This window comes from Onychostoma macrolepis, chromosome 08 (assembly GCF_012432095.1).
Source record: "Onychostoma macrolepis isolate SWU-2019 chromosome 08, ASM1243209v1, whole genome shotgun sequence".
NCBI lineage: Eukaryota > Metazoa > Chordata > Actinopteri > Cypriniformes > Cyprinidae > Onychostoma > Onychostoma macrolepis.
In genome coordinates, this window is record NC_081162.1 from 26,826,077 (window position 1) to 26,841,635 (window position 15,559).

General features: G+C 37.3%; 1 protein-coding gene across 1 annotated transcript; it reads right to left on the reverse strand.

Moving 5' to 3' along the window:
• Window positions 1-3,788: 3,788 nt before the first annotated feature.
• On the reverse strand, window positions 3,789-13,036 carry lhx2b (LIM homeobox 2b). The gene is made up of 5 exons (XM_058785067.1): window positions 12,066-13,036; window positions 10,514-10,716; window positions 8,999-9,369; window positions 6,009-6,214; window positions 3,789-5,067 (listed from the first exon to the last, which is right to left on the reverse strand). Exons 1-5 carry the CDS (start codon window positions 12,276-12,278, stop codon window positions 4,777-4,779), a joined length of 1,284 nt encoding a protein of 427 aa, XP_058641050.1. The 5' UTR covers window positions 12,279-13,036; the 3' UTR covers window positions 3,789-4,776.
• Window positions 13,037-15,559: the final 2,523 nt, after the last annotated feature.

Here is a 15,559-nt window from a genome sequence, read left to right on the forward strand (position 1 = left end):
CTAATTTTTTTTTCTAAGTTGTAAATAAAACAGTTTTACAAGAAACAAATGTTTCAGTCTTTCTACTAAAACTACTACTGTACTACTCTACTACTGTTTTGTTCAATGCGTTACCTGCAGTTTCTTTGTAATTATTTGTGAAATTTACCAGCAATTTCTAAGTGAAAGTAAATCCTACACTCTAAAAAAAATTCTTTTTCAGAGTTGTTAATAAAACAAATATAATTAGAGTGTTTTAAAAGAAAATACTGTTTCAATCATTACACTTTCAAATTTCACTTAATACAGTGCAATTCAATTTGTTAAATTGTTTCTACACATTTTTTTCTTCTGTAAATAACCCTGATTTATTGGGACTTTTGAAATGAGGATGGTGCAATAATCTTATAAGCATAAAAATCTCATACAAAAATCCTGGATACAATAGTCAATTTTGGATTAAATTGAACAGAAATAGTTGTTAATACTCTTCAATACTTAATTAGCTACATTTTGTACATTTACGTTTCTCTATAGTAAGATTTTTTTTTTTTCTTCATATGGTTTATTTGAGCAAGGCATCCTTAAATCAGGCGCAATCAAACAAATTTGTTGTATTCACAGTATAAATTACTTCTCTCCGGGAGATGATAGCATTCCAATATGTAAATGAAATGTATAATTGTAATTGGATAGTACATTTTACAAGAAAATACCATTTCAGTCTTTAAACTTTGAAAATTGTACATTAATTCAGCATTACTTGCCATTTCTTTGTTTTTAAAATGTACCTGCAATTTCTGAATGGAAATGATTACTACACCATTTTTTTTTTTTTTTTCATTAATCCTGATTTAGTGAGCTTTTTCTCTTGCTTGTCTGCCATCTAGATTGTATTTCACTTCACAGCAATGGATACATGCAAGAAGATTGAAGACGGTGTGGTTTTCATATGGATATAAAGCTTAAATCGCTGTCTAGGTAAGTATATATTTGAGGATCCCCGATTTATTTGGCATTTTTTGTTAGTGAATCTGAGTTTAGCTTAAACTCCTAATTCAGCAGCGAGTCTGCCAGAAGCTACATGAGGATGGTTAAATGCAGCTTGTAGCCGATCTGTGCGAAGCCTGACCCAGACCAAGGCTAAGTTTGTTGTTGACTGAAGTCAGTCTGCTCTGAACAGGGGTGGACTGTTGCTTTGCCAAAGGCTGAGGGTTTTGTAGCCAAAGGCAATGACCATCCTTTGCCCTGGGCAATGATATGAGCGATGCAGAAAACATAGTTGCAGATCTCCTGCCATCACTGCTTACGAGGCATTGCTTTTATTCAAGAGAAAATTACATCTAGCTGTACTTTTTGACATATACATGCAATAATTATTATATTAAGAGTTGCATGACAATGAAACTGAAATCAAGAAAAAAGTAGCATGTTATTACCATGGTTTTTTTTTTTTGGACACTTTCTGAATAGGACTTTCCTATTCAGTATTTTTGTCTTGTTTTCTTACTCTGCTGACAGATTTATTTATTTTTTTTACAAGATTTAATATCATAAGTAACTTTTTGCTTCTAAAGTAAATGTATTTTAGAATATAATTAGGATATAATTAGGATATTTTTTTCAGTGTTGAAGTAAATAGATACAGGAATGGTAATCATTTAATATCATAATATATATTAACATACTTTTTAAACATTTTTTATGGCATTTTTAGATTTGATTTTATAAATGTTTATCAGGCAACTTCCCAATTGTAATAAGTTATACATTTATTTCTGGTCATTTTTTGCAAGATTTCCCAAGTACGCACAAGCAGAGATTGTGCTGCATATTTACATTTATGCATTTAGCGGACACTAATCTGAAACTTAACCTCTGATCTCTAATTTAGAAAGCATTTCTTATTGTATGCAAGTCGAACATTTAAATTAGCCTGATCAGGCATAGCTAACTATGGTCACAAGTTCCATTGAACTCTACTGTTAATGACAGAAGTTGAGACCATAGTTGCTTTTGGGAAACACCCCCCAGATCGACAAAGCAAACAGCCCTTGGAAAAGATCTGCAAAAACCACAGACACTTTGCATGGTCTTTGTTACATAGCACGCGTCACAAACATCCAAACCAATGCGATGATCCTCGGATTCTGCACAGTCAGAAATGAGGTAATAATATTCCATATTAAACTTTATTGGACCAACTATTTCCTAAAAGCTGTAGTGTGTTTTAAATAGCAGGCTCTCTCTCCATTAAAGCCTTTGTCGTGTGGCTTTTAGTGGGAATGCGCTGTACATCTGGGCACCACATTGGCTTCCACGGTGGCTGGGTGGTTTTGGCACCCATCGTAAGCCCATTACAACCCCAGTCTGCCAGGCCTCCAGGAGCCCGAGCGGCGGGCTGCGCGCCAGACCCCTCCACACCGCTCACTTCAACAAACAGTGGCGAGAGAAACCCGAGTCGCAGAGAGTCACTGACCTAATGTTCATCCAGACCAAGGGCCAAGGCCTAGTTCACACTGGGAAGCATCGCGTGTCGAGACGGACACGTTGATGTGCGTGAAAACAGGAGTTTCTGCTTCCGCTCAGCAGATGTCTGTGAGGGCCAAACATGCAGGTACGATGACTGGGCGACCATATATTTCACATGGGCCGTAATAAACTCGCATTCCAAATACTCCACCGTTCAACCATTTAAAAATAATTATCATAATAAATTCCAGTGCAGGTTTTGTACTCTACTAGTCACTAGAGGTTTTCTGCTCAGAAATAACACACAAAAAAAACGGTGCACAAGGACACTAACAAAACAAAACCAACAACCCAAGAGCACAGCATATTAAAGCATTAGCATTTCTGTGCATTTAATACATAGAAATTCATTAAATGTGTTATTTTTATTTTCTCAGTTTTAATGTATAGAAAACTGTTAAGGTTGCTCTATAATAATTAATCAAAGCTATTTTCCTATTATCCCAGTTTTTTCCTGTGATTAAGCCAAATACGGTTCTGATTACAGGACCCAGAGGAACGTGGTTTTAGCGTGGTTTCTCTCTGATCATAAAGCTGCCAAATCCATAGCTTAGAAAGAAATGTGGTTTGGTTGGTTGTGTTAGTTATTTCTTTATTTTTTTGGAGGATTAATTTGCCTAAATCTGAGAGGGGGTTTTATTTTATTTTATTTTGAAACAATTAGAAAGAATTTAATTGAACACTGCAAAATACAGTCTGAAAGACAGTGGTGTTTCACATTTGAATATTATAATGTGATATAAAATGTATTATAATCTATTAAAATGCATGTGATTGCTTTTTGGCTATGTGTAATTTATTATGTGGATATCACTAATATATTATGTTTGTAATAGCACTTAACATTAATGTGTGTGTGCGTGTGTGTGTGTGTGTGTGTATATATAATTTTTACATAATAATAAATCTAATTTATATGTTGACAACAACCTGGATATGTTTATTTATTTTGTATTTTTTTAATTAAAATGCAACCATGTAGTGTGAGTGACAAGATGTCTATTAACAAATCGCACCAAACTGCATTTGGTTTTGGGATTCTCAGTTTTAAATTACCATGACAACTAGCATCATCTTAATGTACTAATGTCCAGTTAGAATGTGTTTTTCATCTTTAAGCCCTAGATTTGTGTTAACGCTGCTATTGCATTGCCGTTATGTAAAATGCTTTGAAACTGGTGAAATAATGAGGTCCACAAAAAAAAAATAGTGATTCATTTTTTTTATATTTTTTACAGAACTGAAGATTTACATCAAAGGGGATACTGCAGGGAGTGGACTCGAAATTTCTCAATAATCTGTCAAAACTGTACAGCATTTCAACAAGCAGCCTCTGGTTACCATGGAAACATTTACCCTGTCTCCAACACTGTCACATCTTAATGGTTGAGAAAAAAAAAAAAAATCATCTAACCGAATGAGGAAAAAAAAAAAATGTTTCATTCCATAAATCAGTGTTTGTTTGTGATGAGCTCCATTACATGGCGCTCCTCCGATCAAGGTTTTTCTTTGTACAAACTCTCCACAGCCGTTTTCTCTCCCAGTGCATGAAGCGTGTTCTCAGGTTTCATATGTACTGCTATCATATCCAGTGATTTCTGAGTGAGGTAATATGTTGGAATGAGAGTAGGCTATATGATCAGCTCTTCCTCGTGTGTTTGTGTGTGTGCGTGTTTGTGCACATGTGATTTACTCAACCATTTTCATCATCCGACAAATGAAAGTACACATTTTCTGATGTAGTTCATTTAGCGTTGCTAAAGGGGCTTCAGTGACTACACTGCAGGATAAGGCACGTGACAGTCAGGCTAGGTTACGCTGTAATTATTCACATTATAATCCAGTTTCCTCACACTGACTCCTGTGCATGAACATAAATAAGAGGTTGACAAACGAATGCATTTCCCAGCTCAGTCTCTCTCTGTAAACATGGTTGGGGGAAAACATGAAAAAAAAAAATGAAAATAAAATGCAAAGCGGTCTCTTATCAACAGATCCTTCAGTGAAACTTGAGTCTGCCCCAAAATGCAATACTCTAAACAAAGAGTTTCTCTTTCATGTCTCGTTTTTTTAGTCTTTTGAATTGGAACGGCCACGTTTGTAAAGTTCCTGGCCTGTACAAAAATGCCCAGGTAGATCGGTTTATGTTTCAGACAGATGTAGTTTGTGAACGACTAGCATGATCAGCGATGCTCACGCTTTATTTCTGATTTAGGTGGCTCCACGAATGGAGGAAGCAGATGAAGGTGCTGAGCATTCTGAGCATCAGAAGAGGCTGGTTAAGGTGCTCTGCGATGGACTCCGGCATTCGTGAACGTCCAGGCTGCCCGGGACGGAGGTCAGTACAGAGGTGACGGTGGGCATTGTGGGGTTGGTCAGGTCTGTGAGGGTCGTAGGAGTGCTGGATGGGCTCATGGAGGCGTTGGAAATCTCCGAGGCCGGTCCGGACGGCGTTCCTCCAGGCAGGGTCGACCCATCCGAGGCCTTGTCCACACCTGTGTTCTCCTGACGCAGGAGGTTTCGTCTGAACTTGGCCCGAGCGTTCTGAAACCAGACCTGCGAACCGAGACGCCAGACGTTAGAAATAAACCACAGATGAGAAAACCATGCGATGCTCAGGGGAAGAACGTTCATCTCATCAAAGCTGAATGATAATTAGCGCTTTAAGATTATATTTTTACTCTAATATTTTGGATTTTTACTTTACGTTTGTCCCCTGGTTGTTTTGCCACAGCAACTGCGTTTCGTTTCAGTTCGTTTCGTTTTTTTTTCTTTTTTTTTTTTTCTTTTCTGGTTTCAATGATATCTGACAAACAGCTGTTTCTTTTATTTTCAGACATGCTCTAAAACCTTGTTTTATTTGTGCATGTAATTAATTCAGATTTCTCTCTTTCAGGAACAAATGAATAGCATTCCATTGAGGAGACCAGGCTTGTGAATTACATTTGATTAATTCCTCAAGTCATTTTTTAATCAGTCTAATTTGTTGCTGATGTGAAGGAATGTGCTGTTTTACTTAATACTGGGTTATATTATATTAAGTCCAACTTTATTTGCATACATGCAGTACACTCACCTAAAGCGATATACTGTATCCAATATAGAAAATCCCAACTGCTTGAATATTATTGTCGCAAAATGTAACTATAATATCACTCAGTTTCATATGTCCTACTTTATCTGCATACATGCATTATATACGCTATATAGCAAATCTTAACTGCTTGATTGCTTGTATTGTCGCAAAATGTAACTATATTATTGTCCGAATCTAATCTGCTAAATGCGACTATAATGCATGAAGATATTAGAAGCATCAACATCATGATTTTCTGTAAAGCTGCTCTGAAACAATGTGTATTGTGAAAGGTGCTATACAAACTAATTTGACTAATATAAAAACTAAAGGCTTTCATGGTCAGTATGCTAAAATCTCAAAGCTAAAATGACTTGCATGGAGCGAAAACGATTAGTCTAACTGAAGGGAGTTTTCTGACCTGTAGGACGCGCTTGGTGAGGCCTGTTTTCTGGGCCAGCTGTTTCAGATCCTTGGCGTCAGGATTGTGGTTGATGGCAAAATACGACTTCATGGTCCTCAGCTGATGGTGTTTAAATGACGTTCTCATGCGCTTGGTCTTCTGGCTAGTGCTGTACTGCGAGTCTCTGTCCATGGGATCGCCGTCATTCTCGTTGCAGCTCAATGCTGAATCCAAAAACGCAAAATAGATTAGCTGTGTTGCTGTTATTGATCCCAAAACGAGTGCATACATTTCAAAAGCTTAAAACTACACATGCAAATGACGTTTTCCATAATGCCAAACTTATATAGTGTAGCACTGCAGTTCTAGTTTGAATAAATGCAAAGTGCTGAAACTCAACAATAAATGCATGAGATGCAATGACAGAACGATCAGATGCTGTGATGAGAATGAGGACGTGCCTCTCAGATTCTTTTGTTTCTTTGATTGCACTCCAACATTGTGTTTAGTCTTGGATTTGACTACATAAAGGAGCCACAGCACCATCATGTTGCTGTGTTTGCAACTTACTGCATGCATAATAATCTGCATTATGCTGTAGTCTTACATCATGCTCTTTTGGTCTTTTAAAAAAAAATTCTAAAAGCAAAAGACATGTTTTGAAAGCATGCAAGTCTTCATCATGAATCTTATTTGATTTTTCAAATCCTTTAAAAAAAAAAAAAAAAAAAAAAAAATCTGAGTGGTTTTACCCGTTTTTACAGCAACCCCACCCCCCACATATGGCCATATCTTCGTTTCTGTTTTTATGGTGTCTTGTGCAGGATTTGATTGTGAAAAGCCCACACTATCTGTCTTGGACACAAGTGTTTAGGAGATAGGCCTGTCTGAATGTGTCAGAAATGTGTTTGCGCCAGTTCCAAATTCTTGGCAGAAGTTTATGTGTTGCTAGACGCATGACAGTTCAGAATTATGTTTTCTCTGACAACTACAAATATTAGTCATTGAAAATGGTCTGATCAACACTTCAGATAATTAACCTTGAATGCTTTACAACGCTGCACATGGTGAACAAATGTTTCCTCCTGATATAAATATGGCCATTGAGAAATACTGCTACCTTTACTACAGTGATGCACACATCAAGAGCAGTTATCTTCACTGAACACAGAATTATTTATGTGCACATGGTTACTGTAGTATTGCAGTGATGAACTGTGTCTTTATTGTTTTTCAGGTTTTGATCTCGCTGTTGTGTTCGTGCTGTTGTTTAAAGTGTGAGCTGATGGGGGCAGCAATGATCTGACTGTGTCTGACTCTCAGAGAGCAGAGAAACACCAAAGTTCACTCACTCTAGTTAACTCCTTCTTTTGTCAGACGGTTGATCTGATTTCAAAAAGTTTCTTTTTTCCATTTTAAGTCCATGTAAATTTAACAATTCTTCAGAAGCTGGTTAGTCCTCCAAACAAGACTCCAAATTTATTGTTGTGATAAATTTGCCAACTTCAATTAACGATCCCAAGACAACCACATTTACAAAGCAACCAAACAATCTGAGTTTAAAGTGATAAAAAAGCATCGCATTTACACATTTTACAGTGGAAATATAGCTTGGAGATATAATAAAAACTCGTGATAAACTTGCATTTTATAGTTATAGTCTTAATCTGACTATTTCAGTATGTGCATCCTGTGATAACGATTTTTTTTTTTTTTTTTAGAAAAACTTTTTATTCATTCATTTCGCTTTCGCTCAGTTTATCTGAAATTAAATCCTGGAACCAAAGAAAATGATGAATATTCGTGAAGAGATGGTTCGTAGATTATATCGTCTTATTTGATTAAAAAGTTTTTTTGTTTTTTTTTTACCCTACAGGCTAATATGCTTTGTTTGGACTCGTGCACAACATCTTTTTTTAGAGCAAAAAGCATAGTAAATTAATTCGTCTGGATTTGCCAGCAAAAACTGAAGATTTTCCCCTTCCTTTCTTTCTTTCTTTCTTTCTTTCTTTCTTTCACTTGTGTTTAATCTTCCGGAGGTCTCGACTAGCATCTAAGCCATTTTCCACTTGTCAGTCTCTGTAGTCGTCATCATTCCTCTGTTTGGTCCTCAAGCAGGGGCCCAAATGCCCCGCTGAGGGGCCCGAATGCCCGAGCGAACAAGTCACGTTGTTCCAAATTGTTCAGCACAAGCTCAAGTGCTTTAGTAGAAATCTGTGATGTGTGTCGATTGTCTTTTGTTTTTTACCTAGTCTATAGTAAAGAAGTGAACGTATGTAATTCTCTCGTTTTTTGGAAGAAGTATTTTTAACAATTTTGTAAATACGAAATGTTTAATACAGTATTATGATTTAGTAAAGAATTGCGCTTTTTTACAAAACTATCATCACATGTAGGCTATGCTTTGTGAACTTTAGATGTCTCAAACGAATCGGAATGTAAAAGCAATTTGAATGTATAAAAGGCAATTAAATATTGAAATAGTATTCAAACAAAAATATTATTAAAACAAAACAGTTAATTTGTTTAGGCAGAACTGCATTCAAATGGCTTTTTTAAATGTTCCCCGCATTTTTACAGCTTTATTTCCCCTTTTTTAGAAAAAGTTTATTTATTGCACGTGTAGCCTACTTTCAATTAATTAAAAATACAATCATGTTTATAAAAGTCGAACTTTATTGTTCAAAATAGTGGCAGTTAACACTGTTGTATTGTTTAAGCGAAATTTCACTGAAGGTTTTTGTAAATTCATCAGACTTGTTTTCATGTTGCTCTGAAACGATTTCGTTGGGTGTTCAGTGGCGCCCAAAAAGTTTCGTAAACCTGGAAATTCACCGAAATCGCAGGGAACTTTTAAGCTAACATAACTACGCGCTGTTAAAAGCTTGTTCAGATGGGAAATACGCGTGCAACTCGTTCAAAAAATAAAATTAAGGACAACTAATGTATATAAAAGAACAAAACGAGCAGTAAACCAGCAGCAACAACAAGTTGAGCGATGGTCTCACCTGCATTATAAGCCGCCAAGTCCGCTCCGGGCCCAGGGCTCTTCCTCTTTCGGGGCCGGCCCTTCTGCACCGTGTTCACGCCGTTATAATAAGACAGTCCTAGAGGGCCCGTGCTGCCCAGTCCTTTATTAGGCGCTACATCCGTGTGATTGAAATGCGAGGGGAAGTCTCCCTGGATGAGCGTTTCAAAGTGTAGCCTGCAGTACACCAGACTGTCTTTCATGCCGAAGTGGTCCCCAGTCGTCAGCATTTTGTTGCAAGTCGTGCAGGTGAAACAGTTCAAGTGGTACACCAAATCCCTGGCCCTCATGACCATTTCCGAGGCCGAGATCCCGAGGTGGCACCGGGCACATCTCTGCACCGAAAACCTTCTGCGGGAGAATAGAGCAGCTGTGACCTTTCAGCACACTTCAACCAGAAGGTGGGCCCACCACTCATGAGCCTGACATTAAATGTGCTGCTTCTCATAATAACCTTTGGATCAATTATAATTTGCAATTCTACATTATAGCTATATTTTTTTATTTTATTTTTTTGCTGAAGTAAAATAATGCCTTTAACAGCAGGATGCGTGAACAAATTGTTAACTCGTGCAGTGGAATCTAGTCTCGCTAATAATTACGTCTCGAATAATTACTAAATAGCTTACAATTGAGATTGACGTGAGCTGCAGCCTCATTTGAACGTAGAAACGGGTAAAGCCATCACTTATATGATTATCTTAATAGGCCTCTCGCCTCCCTCTGATTATTAAATTGTACAATGACATACAGAATCAGTGCACAGTCAGCTAAATATCGTCCAAATATCACACACTAAAGCGTTTTTCTATAGGTTTTGCTGCTTTCTTTTTTTCTCAGTAGAAATGTTGTAGGCTATTTCATGCAATGTAAGATTAAGTAGGTAAATCGTTTCTGGATTATTTAGTTTTATAATGACGCCCAAAATCATCTCACACTGCAATATATACAGAGACGACTTAGGCATGTTGCTGCATGATTTGTTTCTTTAACTGTTACGAGAATAGAGTAAAATCGTTGAGCAGGTTTAGTAGTTTCTGGATTATTGTAATTGTTAACGTATTTATTAAATTGCATCATGATGTCTTCACAATACCTAGAGAGAGAAAAATAATGGCATTCTTCTAGAGAATTTTTAGTTAATTTAAACAAAAACTGTTCAATTTTTAGGCAAAAAATATGCCTTGAATAATTTTAGTAGTTTCTGTATTAAAGTAGGCTATTATTAGTCTGATTATTAAAATGTACAACTACGTTTCCACAGACATCAACAGAAAAAAAAGAAAAATCTTACATTTTGGCTTTTTTTTTTTTTTATACACGCAATGAAAATTAGTTACGTCGTTTCTGCATTTTTAAACTGTATAATGACGAAACCACACTAACATGCAATCAGGTTTACATTTGTATTATTTATCCACAAACGAAAACGTCACTCCAGGCGAAGGAAATGCCGTAAGATCGTGCAACTTTTGAGTAACACGAGTTTGCTCACCTGTAATAGTCTTCTTTGCAGTAGATGCTTCCGTCTTTGCTGAAGCAGGTGAGTTCAGACTCCAGGTTGAGTTTACACTCGCAGCACTTCAGACAGCGCATGTGCCACTGCTTGTCCACGGCGAGCAGGTAATAGCGGTCAGAGATCTTCCCTCCGCAGCCCGCGCACAGTGCCACCCGGTCCCCGCTGATCGAAGGCATGTTCTGCACAAACACAGGCGAACAGCGCGCTCGTTAAAGGCAGGAACTCAAAGCCCAGTTTCATTAAAACACTCCATTTCTGCACCATTATCTGCATTGTAATACAACTGAATATTTCAAATGGCAGATTAGTAACCCATAAAACACACAACGCGTATTTAAAATGTCTGGGTTCAGTAATTAGTGAAAACGCTATTTGACGCATTTGCTGATGAAAAATGTCCAAAGAATCGGGCATTACTAGTGTTCACTTCTGTAGAGAATGGGAGGGGCGTGAGATTGAGAAGATAAATACAGAAGTGTATTCAGTGAGTGAGTGTACTCTGATTTGTATTTAATATTTCCCGTGACAACGGAATGCCACGAATAATAAGAAAATAACCGCAAGAAAAGATTATATTATGCATGCCTCCATTCACGTCGTTTTTTCTTTAACAAAGGCACAGTTTTGGAAAATGTGATGCATATATAAGCAAATTAATCAAAGGCTGAGCTTTTTTTTTTATTGTGTTTACGTTCGGCGTGTTGTGTGGCCTTACATACACTACACAGCAAACACACTCGTAATATATGTAGTTTACACACACACACACATAATTGTGTAAGAACATAATATTGTTTTATTCTTTAGCGTTTCTTTATTTGTAATTTTGGATTTGTCATTGTGTAAGTTTTGAGATGCAGTGTTAAAAATGTCAAAACAGTTTTAAGCGTGCATTATTGCTAAAAAAAAATATTGTAATGGCAATGGAATCAACGTAAGGTTCTGCATTGTCTTTTTTGCTGTTGTTAATCACAGATATTATGGCCCAAAACAATGCCAATTTATTTTAGTTGGATCACAATATCTGCTAATGTTTTAAAATCATAATTATATCACTGGTATAGTATGAAAAAAAAAGGAAAATATTATTTTCGAGTCACTTAAAGTTCAGCAGCACTGCATAAGCGTTTGTAAAATAATTCGAAATTCTTTTAAGTATGCCAGTATATGTGCAAAACCGAATATGGATTTTCTTGCTCGCTAGATGCTTATTATTTCATCACTTTATCGAATAACCACACTTTTACAGTAGAAATTAAATTGGACTACAGGCCATTTAAAATTGATACCGTATCTCGTAGCTTTCTGTAACTATTTGCATTCCACCATGACAAAAGGTTTACAAGCAATGCATTGAAGACGAGGCCTGTAATTTTGGCTTCGCAGAAGTTTGAAGTTTGTTTAAATGGCCAAGATCGGAATCACATCTTTGGGCCTCTATTGCACTGTTGGAATAACGGTTCAGTTAACATAGGCTGTTAGGATTTCCAAGCAAGCGCCTGGAGCGAGAGGCATGGCTTTCTCCTACCGTCTCTGTTTCCCCCATATCTATGGCCGAGCTGATAGTCGCCGAATCGCTCTTTCCTCTCCGCTCCATTTCTTCCATAACACCATGCATCTCGCCTCCAGGCAGACCGTGGAAAAGCATCGTTGCCGCAGATGAGACCGAATAGCACGTGTTTCCGTCAGATCTGCAACCCAAGATTTCCGTGAGACGCACTTCTAGCCCTGTGCAGTTCATATGACCTCTCTCGCTCTCATTAAATATTTCCCGTTTGGAGGATCTGATCGGTCTAAACGGTGTTCGTTTATCAGAAATGTCAACTCCGTATTCTGATAGATTCTTTTAAATGCATCGGAGTATGAGATCGCAAAACATGCACCCAGTACAGATCGGTTTAGCCTATGAGAGCATTCCGGAGCTTTGAGGACATACCAGCTACTGAAGCCCCTCTACATGTGTGACACTGGACCCTCCTATTTCTTCGTGAGTAACTTTCAGTTACCACATTTTGGACATGCATTTGTCAGTGTAAGATTTCAGTTTTCTTTCTTGTCTTTTCAGAAATCAGTTTTGGAGCATGACTGCTGCCGGTCATTACACACACACACACACACACACACACACACAAATCCGTTATTGCATCGCCGAAGAATAAAAAAATATATAATCCCGAAATGCCTGGGAGGAACGACTAAAATGACGATTCAGATTCTGCAAGTGGTTATATCTTCATCCACGTCTCTTCACCTCCTCCACGACAGTTTGTCATCACTCGCACACCAAAAATGTCCAATTTCAGTAGGCTTCAGCTTGGGTAAAAATCAACTCAAAGGTTTGTTCTGACAAATGAGGTGGTTGTCCTGTCATATACAGCATTTGCTGTTGTTGTTCGTCCCGCATGCAGTAAGATCAGCATGTAAGCAACTGAGAAGGAGGAGGAGTTGAGGACACTTTTGGTTTGTATAATCCAGTGAAGACAGTGAGGTTCCCTGCGCTCTTCCCTCTCCAAACGTGAGCAAACCCAACGCGCCTTTTCTACCGGGACTTTGACGTCACGCCGTTCCGTTCGTGATTATTGGCTGTTCGAAGTCTTGATATACCCACTGTATCGAATTGTTACAGGGATTTTAATGTCAGCTGGACCGAAATTTGATGGTAACTCAAGACTTTCTGAAAAGACATTTTTTCGACCGATGATTTATATTCATTTCTTTTTTATATATAAAATGTTTTAATGCGTTGGAAAGCTTAAGTAATTAGATTTAGTGAGCATCGGCCTTAATATGATCGAGCGACTTGCAGTGAGATAAAAACTTAAACTTCCGCGAACTGGACATTGCGCGTCTTCGTCTCAAGTGGGAAGACTGAATCGCTCCGATATGTGACTTGATTTCATTAATTCCATAAGCCTATTCTTTAATATGGAACTGTAAGTCGATGTCTCATGCCATGCAGTGCTTAATGTGAAAATAATAATTTCTCTCTTTTTTCACCATTAGCTCAAACGTATCGGTTCTCGGATTGATCTGCTTTACTAGACAATCCGCCTCGGTGTTATAGAGCACTGGCCCCGGACAGATCCCCGAGACTGCTTTAAACAAAAGGATCCAGAAGAACGGAATAGCCTCTTCCCTACTGACAGCATTGAATGTACAACTCAGAGTATCTGTGAGAAGTCCAATTAACGTCAGTGTCACAGTGAATTCGGCTGTTTCATCACTCTAACCTGCTTTTCTTTTTCTTTTTCTAAAACCTCTATATTGTATTGTTCTACCAAACATTGGGAAGATGCAATACTAATATACTAATAATATCTTTCATGTGCGTGGTTTTCGTCATAATAATATTTTTCACATATTTTAGTGTTCCTCGTAATTCGTAATATTTTTGTAATTTTTAATGTCATTCTGTGAGCGTTATATTTTCCCCAAAATAATATTATTATTCTTTATATATATATATATATATACTCAGATCATTGATAGCCTATATATATATATATATAGGCTATCAATGATCTGAGTGTTTGGAAAGCTAAGGAAAACACTCACAATGAATATCTCGGATCATCCATTATTAATGGCCGTCCTCTTTTGTACCTCATATGGACTGCTGTGAGCCAGTGGTTCCAAATCCCAAAAGGCCATATATTTGTTTTACATTCAGTCCACCCAGTATAATAGGTAATGATTCTAACAACGCAAAGAGATACACTTTTCTGGTGTCCACGCAGTGACTTAAGGGGTAGAAAAAAACGGACCGAAGCACAGAAGAGATTTAATTTAGCATAGCCTATATCATAGTTATTTTCTTTTTACATTTTAGTCCATTTTTTTATTTAAATGTTTTTGCACTGATTTTTGCGGTGGCGTTTTCAGTTGCTCATTTAGTTTTTTAAGGTTTTGCTTTTACTCTAAGAATTTATAAAGCACTTAATTGGCGCTCTGAACTTAATTGGCGAGACAGTATTAATTTCGAGCCCTAGAGAGCAGCGGACCTCAGGAACAAACCAGTGGGAGACAAATTCATACAGCCCCCACGTGACTCGTGTTTTAACAAAATAGGCATGATAGTTCGATGCAAAATCAACTGGTTTTTGAGTGCCACTGTATGGAAGAGTTAATATAGCATTGATGATCCGCAAAGAATTGGATTTATATTTTGTAATGCTTTTGTGTGTTGTACTGTGAAGTCCATATGCTTCACTATAATCACAGCAATGCTTTAACCTAATTAAAAACATGTTTTGCTGAATAAGCGCTTTAATAACAAATACTGCTTATTCAAACTTTGTATGTCTGTGTGCTTTCGGCTTCCATTTGCATTATAGCCCATTGAACACGAAAAAAGTTTAGCATGCACAAAATAATAGCCTAAGTAGTGCAAAAATATTTCACATTTTGTGCAAAAATGCTTAGGCATTGTTTTACACTATATTAGGTTTAATATTTACAGTCTTTGTGAAATTGTTGCCAAACCTGTTTGAAATGTGTTTGGGTTTAATTACAATTCATAAACAATGTTCTTGTACGCCGTGTTAAAACCAAAATCCCCATTTCAAGAAGTTGCGCGAAGAGCTCGTTAGTTGCTCAAAAATTGCCATGGGTTCTTGTTTATTCTTCAAAAAGCTTCTGCACCCTCCGATAAGACAACCTGAATGTAAGCGTGTTTCCAAGCAGCACAACAGATTAAGGCTGGCATTAACTCTGACACATTATCAGCTTGTGTCTTATAAACAAACACCTGGCTTTTTGACAGGATCATGAGCTTCACATACATTGGAAGTGTAGCCGTAGTGAACTGTGTATTTTAATTCAGAGCTGTGAACGAAGGAACTAATAAACATTCTTTAAAATTGGCCGTTTATTGTACGCGGCTCATAAATTGTAAATGATGTTGATGTAATCGATCGTCATTAGCTATATAATGTACTTGAAGGCTATGGCACAGGTTCAGTTCACTGAATAGAGAAAAGTCCCTGCTGGTTTGTCTCAAGCATACGGGCCATTCAAACGCTT

Coding starts and splice junctions, on each gene's coding strand:
- lhx2b (XM_058785067.1), bottom strand. CDS start 12,278: ATGAACTGCACAGGGCTAGAAGTGCGTCTCACGGAAATCTTGGGTTGC. Junction 10,717..12,065: donor ATATGGGGGAAACAGAGACG/GTAGGAGAAAGC, acceptor GTGTTTGTGCAG/AACATGCCTTCGATCAGCGG. Junction 6,215..8,998: donor CTTGGCGGCTTATAATGCAG/GTGAGACCATCG, acceptor TTTTGGATTCAG/CATTGAGCTGCAACGAGAAT.